Source organism: Glandiceps talaboti, chromosome 21 (genome assembly GCF_964340395.1).
Source record: "Glandiceps talaboti chromosome 21, keGlaTala1.1, whole genome shotgun sequence".
Classification (NCBI taxonomy): domain Eukaryota; kingdom Metazoa; phylum Hemichordata; class Enteropneusta; family Spengelidae; genus Glandiceps; species Glandiceps talaboti.
The window spans coordinates 17567999-17579256 of record NC_135569.1 but is presented as its reverse complement, the minus strand read 5'-3'; the positions used below and the strand labels follow the sequence as shown (position 1 = coordinate 17579256).

General features: G+C 37.3%; 1 protein-coding gene across 1 annotated transcript; it reads right to left on the bottom strand.

The window, feature by feature from the left end:
• Window positions 1-187: 187 nt before the first annotated feature.
• Window positions 188-11061, bottom strand: LOC144451531 (protein adenylyltransferase Fic-like). The gene is made up of 2 exons (XM_078142406.1): window positions 10785-11061; window positions 188-1936 (listed from the first exon to the last, which is right to left on the bottom strand). The coding sequence occupies exons 1-2, from the start codon at window positions 10993-10995 to the stop codon at window positions 846-848; spliced, it is 1302 nt and encodes a 433-aa protein (XP_077998532.1). The 5' UTR covers window positions 10996-11061; the 3' UTR covers window positions 188-845.
• Window positions 11062-11258: the final 197 nt, after the last annotated feature.

Genomic DNA, 11258 nt, shown 5'->3' with positions numbered 1-11258 from the left:
AATGACTTGTCAAATTGACATTAATTACATTGCATTAATGTTAGTAGTTAGTATTAATGGTATTTAATGTATTCCAAGTAGAGCCCCATCAAATATAACACAAATTTGTTCATCCATTTGTTGGTTAAAATCTTTCCCCCCCCCCCCCCACACACACACACACATACATACATTTTCAGACCTACATGTATAATAGTGTGCATAGGGTATGGCATAATCTTGGCTTTAAATCCTCTTCATCCAACTACCCTGACAAAATCTGCAATGAATATTTTGAATTGAAGAATTTGACAAATATTACCACATTTTTAAAAAACAAAATGTTGATATTTAGTACCATGGATTAGAATATACTCTTGCCTTGCCTAGCTTCTTATTGATACAACCCTATTAGTAGAGACTAAACTTGTATTGTGTTTGGATCAACTACTTGAACTAGTCAACTAGTGTAGTATCCTCAGTTAGTAAAAGTTCATACAAGGCTATAGACATGTATGTCCATTATTATCCATTCATGCCATCATTACTGTTAGAGGGCGCTGTATTAAAGGGCGCTGTATTTTGTATGTGTTCATTGTTACCCATTCATGTCATCATTGCTGTTACAGGGTGCTGTATTTTGTATGTGTTCATTGTTACCCATTCATGTCATCATTGCTGTTAGAGGGCGCTGTATTTTACATAGGTCCATTGTTATCCATCCATGTCATCATTGCTGTTAGAGGGCGCTGTATTTTGTATATATCCATTGTTTCCATGTCATCATTGTTGTATTTTGTATATGTCCATTGTTATCCATTCATGTCATCATTGTTGTTAGAGGGCACTGTATATCATGTCTGTTGTTATCTATCCATGTCATCTTTGTTGACAATAATTGTTTTACCATCATCATAACCATTTACTTTAGAAAGTGTTCTAATATATTTAGGATTTGTTGACCATAAATATTCATCCAGAGTCCTCTCAGTACACTTTGCAATAAAGCGAATGAATGGTCTAACGTCTCCTCTATTAGCTTTCTCAAGATGGTCATAGTACTCATGTCTGTCACCATACTTGATGGTTACTGGTGGAAAGCCTGCTCTCATTAGAATCAGATTCATCAAGAGACGTGAAGTTCTTCCATTGCCGTCAAAGAAAGGATGTATATATACTAGTTTATAATGAGCTAATGCTGCAAACTCTATGGGATGTAGTTCTAAAACTTCCTCTGAATTTAACCACATTGTGAAGTCATTTAATAATTCTTCTAGTTGGTCTGGTGGTGGTGGTACATGACTACCAACAAACACCTGTGTGTTCCTAACTTTACCAGCATCTAATGGTTCAGCATTACCTAAAACACGTTTATGTATATCTAATATATCTTTGACAGTAAATGAACCCATTCTAGACACTAAACTATTATTAATATATTTCAATGCTGCATCTAAACCTAAGACTTCATTATGTTCAATAATACTTTTGCCTGTTACAGCCATTCCTGTTTCAAGAATAGCTCTAGTCTGTGCAAGAGATAGTGTATTTCCTTCTATAGCATTGCTGTGGTAAATGTGTTGGTAATACATCTCTAATTTAGCCCTCTGTAAAGCTGCATTGTGCTCTGGAATTCGGAAAAGCTCGTCTCGTTTCATATCAATATGATTGAAATTCCTCTGGTCTATTTCCTCTACAAGCGGTTGTGTTCTTTTGCGGTTAATCAGTGCTTTGCCATGAGTTGGTTCAACCATTAGAGCACATGTATAGAAGTGTTCAGCCTTCACAATATCCTTTCCCTCCAATTCAATAAATTCACCATATTCATTGAGAGCATCAGCATGATTTGGATCCAATGCTAATGCATGTTCAAATAGTTTATGTGCTTTAGCTCTCTTTCCATCAATCTTAGCATCCAATGCTTGATGAAGAGCAGCAAGGGCTTCACCTTTTATGTCTGTGTAGAAAAAGAGAGAATTTTATTACATGTAACATGCAATGTATATACCAGATACAGAGTTTATTACATGTAACATGCAATGTATATACCAGATACAGAGTTTATTACATGTAACATGCAATGTATATACCAGATACAGAGCTTATTACATGTAACATGTAATGTATATACCAGATACAGAGCTTATTACATGTAACATGCAATTGTATATACCAGATACAGAGTTTATTACATGTAACATGCAATGTATATACCAGATACAGAGTTTATTACATGTAACATGCAATGTATATACCAGATACAGAGTTTATTACATGTAACATGCAATGTATATACCAGATACAGAGCTTATTACATGTAACATGCAATTGTATATACCAGATACAGAGTTTATTACATGTAACATGCAATGTATATACCAGATACAGAGTTTATTACATGTAACATGCAATATATTATATACCAGATACAGAGTTTATTACATGTAACATGCAATGTATATACCAGATAGTTTATTACATGTAACATGCAATGTATATACCAGATACAGAGTTTATTACATGTAACATGCAATGTATATACCAGATACAGAGCTTATTACATGTAACATGCAATTGTATATACCAGATAGAGTTTATTACATGTAACATGCAATATATTATATACCAGATACAGAGTTTATTACATGTAACATGCAATATATATACCAGATACAGAGTTTATTACATGTAACATGTAATGTATATACCAGATACAGAGTTTATTACATGTAACATGTAATGTATATACCAGATACAGAGCTTATTACATGTAACATGCAATTGTATATACCAGATACAGAGTTTATTACATGTAACATGCAATGTATATACCAGATACAGAGTTTATTACATGTAACATGCAATATATTATATACCAGATACAGAGTTTATTACATGTAACATGCAATGTACATACCAGATACAGAGTTTATTACATGTAACATGCAATGTACATACCAGATACAGAGTTTATTACATGTAACATGCAATATATTATATACCAGATACAGAGTTTATTACATGTAACATGCAATATATATACCAGATACAGAGTTTATTACATGTAACATGCAATGTACATACCAGATACAGAGTTTATTACATGTAACATGCAATATATACACCAGATACAGAGTTTATTACATGTAACATGCAATATATATACCAGATACAGAGTTTATTACATGTAACATGCAATGTATATACCAGATACAGATTTTATTACATGTAACATGCAATAGGGCCAATATCATAGGGCCTGCGATCCTCGAGTGGATCCAACTCTAATATTTTCAAGTTCATGTTGAAACTGATTTCAAAGGTAACACTGTCAATCTCAAACGCTCTTCTTCTTCCAGATGGCCAAAAATCACCGTCACGTCTGACGGCTAGTTATGAAACCCCTGCTGGCGAATTTTACATATGCACATCGTTTTTACAACCATACTTTAAAAGTTTGCTTCCCTTGATCTATCATACCATGGAAGTATACTTCCATGATTATACATACTGCACTGTACGTACGATGACGTCGAGAACAATGGTGTTGTTAAATGGTTGACACTTCAGCTTGACCACCCGAACATGGTTGCTATGCACTCAATGGTGTCTCCCGCGAGGCGGATAATGGTCTATTGGGGTGCTAACTATGCATCGATGCACTGTTGTTGCATCATCAAAGCATCTGCAGAGGTCGCGTTAACGCGTTATTTGTGCGTATTTGACGCACTATTTGACACTTGGGACGCCTTTTTTTGGATGTATGCGTCACTGAGGACGCGTCATAAACAGGGGACAAATGGGGCTTACTGTTGGCAAACGTACGGTTATCATCTTTGCTTCGAAGTTGTAGAACAGACATCGTGGAATTAGTCAGTTCTGATTGTAACTATTTATATGTGCAGTGTGACCTGTGAAATTTGAATATGACCCATCGTATAAAAAACGTTCCAACAGTTTCATGTGCCCCATGACCATTTCCTAACGTGCCGAGCACGTCTTGGGTAGTTTAGAAACTACGTGATATTATAATTACTTATCCACGTGATTAGTTACTTATTAACAGACATGGTTTGGCAGAGTTTCCATCGATAGCACGGCCTTACGCTGCGGTGAAGCATCTTCCCTCACGGGCGAACCGATGATTAAATAGACCACATCGGTGGACAGTAATCTATGCTGAAGCCTTCACGTTGATAAATTCATACTGCCAAGTCGCCATTTCATTCTCACTAAAACTGAAACTTATTTTGAGCTTCGTTACGGGATCGAACGCATTACGTGAATTTACAGTGAACATGGCACACGTAAGGCGTCGTTCAAGAATAAACGATTGCAACGTAGCGACACAAAATTTGTATCGAACTTTTACAACTGTGTTTCTGTCAAATTGAAGTTCACGCTGTCGTTCATACTTTATCATTCATGTCATGGAACTTAGTTTATTCATTGCGGTTTTGTATCATGGGGTAGTTTTATGTACTCCGTACTCCAAGAACCGCCCTAACATTAGCTCTGGATTTATACGCTATGGGGTTTCGACACATCTTCTCCCACTCCGCTGTATATTCATCCGGAGTTCTTTCTCGGAGCACATATTTATAGAGAGTGATTACCATAGAAAATCGAAAGTCGAGAAAGATGAAGTTAAACCTCTGTATAGCGTATTCTTGCATATAAATGTTTTCTTTTTGGAAGTACAAACTATGTACTTGTATACGATGTGCGGTAGAATGACACTGATGTGTTCATGTATTTACATTTGTAAGGTATTTAGTGTACATCTGAAAGACATGTAGTGACTGTGTGCATGCAAATTTGGAAAAGACGCACCGTAATAGGATTTTGACGCTAATTTTGGCAGGAACGCGTCCCAGGGGACGCATCAGAAAAAAAGCTACCGCGACCTCTGATCTGCATGGAACAATGCTCGCATCTCTCATACAGAATAAACAGCACTTTATGCGCACATGCTAATGTGACTTAGTAATAATCATGTACATGTACTCTGCTATCAAGATTCAATGTTTATAATGATACAATGTATGCTGATGCATTGTTAACTTGATGCATCATTAATGAGATGCTCTGTGGACACCTCAAAGGTGCAAATTGAATGCTGTTTACATACACTAATCCCCAAGAACATTGTTCATGAATTTTTCCAGCATAATGCTTTGAAGATGCAAGCACAGTTCTCTTGTTTCCTCTCACATTGATTCGTGCAATTCATTGTTACAGGGTATACCTTAGTACTCTATAAATCGCATTCAACATGTACAAAATGTTGCAGCCAGAATTATTACACGTTCGAAACGTCATGTTCATATCACACCACTTCTACAGGAATTACATTGGTTGCCAGTATGTCAACGTATTATTTATAAGATCTTAGTCATCACTTTTAAATGTCTTCGTGATTCAGGTCCTCCATATCTTAGTGAGTTAGTCAGTCTCTATGTCCCGTAGTCTTGCTGCTAGACGTTCAGGCTTTCTTTCGATGCTATAACTATAAGCGAATGAAGTTCGCATGTGAGGGCTTGCCCGAACAGTCTAGCGAATGTCATTTTCAGACCGGACATTCCATTGAGATTACGATAAGCGGTGGGTTGGGCCATATATGCATATATATACTTTAATATATTCAATCTCTGCATGCAGGTGTTGACAAACACATTTATGTCATTACTATGTCTTATCAGTTTATGGTAATTGTGTTTGATGAGTGTGTAGACATTATCATTCATACATTTTAGTTAACGCATTGGTGGTTATTTTTACAAGCCCCTCCTTAAAATGAATATGCATGAAAATTTAGCTATTGTCCTCTGTTTGTGCTTGTCGCTAATACAGTTCTCTGATTGGCAGTTATTTATATCCTGATGACATTCGCTAGACCTCGAATGTTCCATCCTTGATAGCGTTGTTCGGCTGTGTGTCGTATTTTATCGGAAGAACATCCCAGAGCTAGCTGATAGACTATATGTCCCGGGGCATAGTCTACGTTCTACTGACCATTTTAAACTTTAATAGTAACGTTACAACTTGGACAAAAAAAAACATGGTGACAGGGCTTCAGTGTTGCTTCACCAGTTTTATGGAATGCTCTCCCTCTCCAAATCCATCATTATAATAATTTTAATATTTTAAACGTATGCTGAAAACGCATCTTTTTAACCGTGTCTTCTTTTAAATGTCACCGTTTTAGTTTTTGTATTTTTTATGAGTGTTTTGTATTTTAAGCAGCTCTGATCACTGTCTCTGTGGATATTAGGTGCTATGTAAATTTCTATTATTATTATATTATTATTTGTATATGTGCCGCCCTTTGGGTGTGTTTTTTAGCCCTTTGGGTGTGTTTTTTAGCCCTTTGGGTGTGTTTTTTAGCCCTTTGGGTGTGTTTTTTAGCCCTTTGGGTGTGTTTTTTAGCCCTTTGGGTGTGTTTTTTAGCCCTTTGGGTGTGTTTTTTAGCCCTTTGGGTGTGTTTTTTAGCCCTTTGGGTGTGTTTTTTAGCCCTTTGGTCTAAAATGGGGTGTTTTTTTCGAGCTGAAGAGTCTAAAATGGGGGTTCCTTTGCATTTTTTTTATACTTTGCTCGGTCTAAAACCAAATCATAAGTGCCATTAACTGCCCAAAAATGTTGCCTCATAAGGAAAATGTATTTAGGGCTAAACTTTTATCTTTTAAAAACCTGTAATGGTCTAAAATGGTGGCCACACACCCCTTCCAGAGCTGGCCACTGGTACCACACCAGGGGGCCTTTGCCCCACTAGTTGGAAACATTGTCAGAACACTGAATGAAGAAATCTGTATTTTCATCAAATCTCTCCATTCATTCATTTGTATTTCTAATATTGTAATGGGTTCCTAAGTAAAATGGATAAAAAATACTGAAATAAATCTAGAAATCTACACTATAATAAAATGCACATTACGTGTACACAAAGTTGAAACTAAAAATAGATAGACATGGTTTCTGAGTCAAGACACATGTAATGTCACACTATAGACTTGATTAGCAGGATAATCTACATAAAATAATCTAGAACAATTCATTGAGAATGACATAGTCCCCGCTATAATTGGGTTTTAAGGAATTATCACTACTCTGATCACGCAACAACATTTGTGAACCTAAAACAAACAGACTTAGATATGTTGTGTGTGCTTGTTGGACATGGAATATGCCTCCAACAATAAAGGATTGGTTGGGTATGGGGTAATCATATCACGATGAAAATGGAGTCTGAGTTATGGCTTTGGACATGGAAAATTCACAAACAAAATGGCTGCCAGGCAGCCATATTGGATCGTATTACGACGAAAATGGATATGCACATGTATGTCATAGAACACTGTCCTAATACCAACTTTAACCCTTTCACCACCAATTCCCGCTATTGCGGGAACGCTCTAGGGCGCCCACCAATTCCCGCTATTGCGGGAACGCCAAAGTTCATTCACCTACCTCGCCGTTAAGCCGTTTAACGGCAGCTATTGCTGCAAAAATTGCTGCCATAACTAGTTCCACACATGCGTATTAGCCTTGTTTATCTACACAGCCATTTTGAAAGCATGACAGTGAACGGTATCTCGAGTACGATCCAAATGACGAGCGATCGTAATTTTTTGTGCGTTTTTCGCTCACGAAATCGAATTTCAACATGGCGGAAGTAATTAACGGCTCTCATAACATGGCCTACGATATAAATTATGTCACTATCTTTGGATATTTCGACAGAATTTGACTTGAAATACATCGTTGAATACAAGTGTTTAGCTATGGGAACACATTGTACTTGTATGGAAGCATCAAATTCCCGCTAAGGCCGTGTGAGCTGCCGACGGCAGTTTACGGTTGAATTTTTGAATGTCGTTCAAATTTACGCAATCTTGTGACCGTGCCGACGCCCATGCTAACGTTCTGGGGGTAATTTTGGGCTTTATAGTGGATTATTTTGGTTTTATTTCTTTTTGTTACGGCTCAATAATGACTTGTATTTGTATTAGCTCAGTGTGTAGAGGTCAGTGGAGGGAAACTTACTCGTGATATGGGCGATTTTCCGATCGGATTTTTTACGCGAGTTTTTCAATGTAAAATTCAAATTTCAACATCGCTGAGGCAAAATCTGTCTCCCCTAACATCGTTTGCAATGTAATTAAAGGTGCTGTTCGTAGAAATTTCCACTCAATTTTGACTATGAATACGATGTTTTATACAAGGAGATGGCTGCGTGAACTCGATGCAGTATATGGAAGGATCAGATTATCGCAACGTAACTTCAAAGTCCCGACTGCAGATTTGCTTTTGTGGGTAAACATGTCGGCGAAAAGCGTCACGTTGGCGTCCCGATTCGGACTCGTAAACTACCAACTTGGGGGCATTTTTTACTGATTTTGAGGATAAATTTGGTGATAATTTTTTGTTGTTCCGTCAAATAATGATATATAATTACACAAACTGATTTTTCAGAAGGTATTGGGGCGACGACTTCAGATATTTTTGTCCCTTTGATTGCCGGTGTGGGGCTGACTATTGTGTCGTAATCGGATTAGGCCAAAAAAAAAAATATGTCTGGTTCTGGTCAGCGCGCGCGTGCCCTGAATACCCCCGCGTCGATCCTTTTTTTTTCCGATAATTTTTGCTTTCCCGTTCCTTATTTACAATTCCCCGTCGATCAACACTGTATGCAAGGCTAGCGGAAAAAATTTAACTCGTGTGATGGCGCACTTCTATTTGGTAACGGGTACCCTTTTCTTCTAGTACTGTTGCATACCCATAATCCCCCGTACGATATGTGTACGTAATATGTACGATGAGCGTGGTTGATGGGAATCACGGGAAATAGTGTGTTCACTGTGCTAGGTGGTAAACCGCTCACATGTTTCGAAAATGTCAGAAGTTTGAGTACGTCGTGAGCAATCGAAATGTTGATATCAATTCAGCTGACTTTCGAGGTGTTCTTAGTTCTGGTGATCGTTTCGTTCTGCCTTCTGAATACAAAGATTTTCCTGTAGCGTAAGCAGTTAGCTCTGGATGTATGCGCTACGATGTTCGACACGTCTTTCCATCTGCGATGAGTTGGAAAGACGTGTCAAACATCGTACCGTATACAGACTGCGTATCAGACTGATGATGGACGGTGCTCGAAAGAAAACACTGCCTCCTCTACGTCCGTTGGACAGACCTATTTCTCGTTATTTAACGTTGCAAGTTGCACAATGACATTATACAGTGGTTGCAAGGCAAGACTCATTATCTTGGATGGGATTATAACTGCAAATCGGGATTATAACTGCAAATCACTGGGCGATAAGATAAATTTGTAAATGTGACTAGTGATGCCCTGATGGATGATTGATCCGCATCGTACAAAACTTGCCATACAACAGTGTCAACTTCCAGAGTTGTATGACATCTTCCGAGAGCATGTAAAGTGTCAAAAATGTGTATTTACTAATTTGCCAAAAAAAAAAAAAATTAGGAAAAAAAAAAAAAACGCGCGTCGTCGCACCACTTTAGAAAGTTTACCCTGACCAGAACCAGATTTTTATTTTTTTTTGGCCTTAGTGAGCCGTTAATTATTTTCGTTCAAATTTATTACGACTAAAAATAACATTTTCTGACAAATTTTCGCCGATTTTGACCATTTAACCAGTATACAGAAGTTTTGTAGGAACATAAATGTTGGTAATTTGAATTTTGTTTGTAATATAAAAATTTGGTTTATTTGTGATATGTCAATAAATAAACAACCTATGCTTGTTTTATTAATATTTTATTACATTAATCCATATTTCGGTTATGTGTGTGATATTTGAATTTATGTATTTGCTACTATGATGTAGAAAATTTATTTTCCATTCAAATGATACTTTATTTTTTAAAAATAAGCAACTCTAAGTATTTTTATATCAGTTTGATTACACCACACTCACTCTCACATTATGTCAGTGAGGGGGCTGGTGGACAACACACAATCCCATGAGGCCATTGGTGGTGAAAGGGTTAAATGAGATCTGTTCAAGTATGTCTGAGTTATGGCTTTTGACATGAACATTCGCAAACAAAATGGCTGCCAGGCAGCCATATTAGATCGTATCACAACGAAAATGGATTATGCACATGTATGTCATAGAACACTGTCCTAATGCCAACTTTGAATGAGATCTGTTTAAGCATGTCTGAGTTATGGCTTTGGACATGGAAAATTCACAAACAAAATGGCTGCCAGGCAGCCATATTGGATCGTATAACGACGAAAATGGATATACACATGTATGTCATAGAACACTGTCCTAATACCAACTTTGAATGAGATCTGTTCAAGCATGTCTGAGTTACGGCTTTTTACATGAAAATTCACAAACAAAATGGCTGCTAGGCGGCCATATTGGATCGTATCATGACAACAATGTATATGCACATGTATGTCATAGAACACTGTCCTAATACCAACTTTGAATGAGATCTGTTAAAGCATGTCTGAGTTATGGCTTTTGACAGGGAAAATTCGCAAACAAAATGGTTGCTAGGCGGCCATATTGGATCGTATCATAAAACAAATTGACGTGCATATGTATGCCATAGTATGTTGCCCCTGTACCAAGTTTGAAAAAAATCGGTCCAGGCATCTCCAAGAAACAGCTGCGGACGGACGGACGGACGCACGCACGCACGGACGGACGGACGGACAGACGGAACCCAATCCATAAGTCCCCGTTCCGGACTTCGTCCGCGGGGACTAATTACACTCTAGAAAACATCGAATCATACGTCACGTTTCACATATGTATTAAACTAACCTGGTCTGACCAAAGGTTTTTCTTTGACTGTCATCGGGAAATTGTGCAATCCATAACTTCGGTCGCTTCCCGAAAGCTGTTCTAGCTGCCGAGAATGCCATCGACTTGCGAATCCAAGTTGTGGAATCCATTCGACGGGAATTATTGAAACAAACAGAGTGAACGCTACACCACTGAAAAACACAAGTGCAAATGTGCATCTAGGTACCATGATGTGTCTCTTTTCTCCATCTTTCTTATAAATCTGAAACGACAGAACAACACCTGTCCATTTTGACATTTCGATTATGGATGGCATAACCTGTAAGTGGCTGCGATATTTTCAGCACGCAATAATGGTACAAAAAACAGAATATTTGTTGATTTACTCATATAATAGATTTTAATAATTCTATAAGATATCCATTATTCCAAAAAATTTATAAAATTATTTTAAAAATATACTTTTCAGAAAAAAATATCAAAAAGGTTATA

Bases quoted from the DNA above. Each gene is read 5' to 3' on its own strand.
- LOC144451531 (XM_078142406.1), bottom strand. From the start codon at position 10,995: ATGGTACCTAGATGCACATTTGCACTTGTGTTTTTCAGTGGTGTAGCG. The intron at 1,937-10,784 runs GTTAGTTTAATA...TTTTCTACACAG, and splicing joins AAAACCTTTGGTCAGACCAG to ACATAAAAGGTGAAGCCCTT.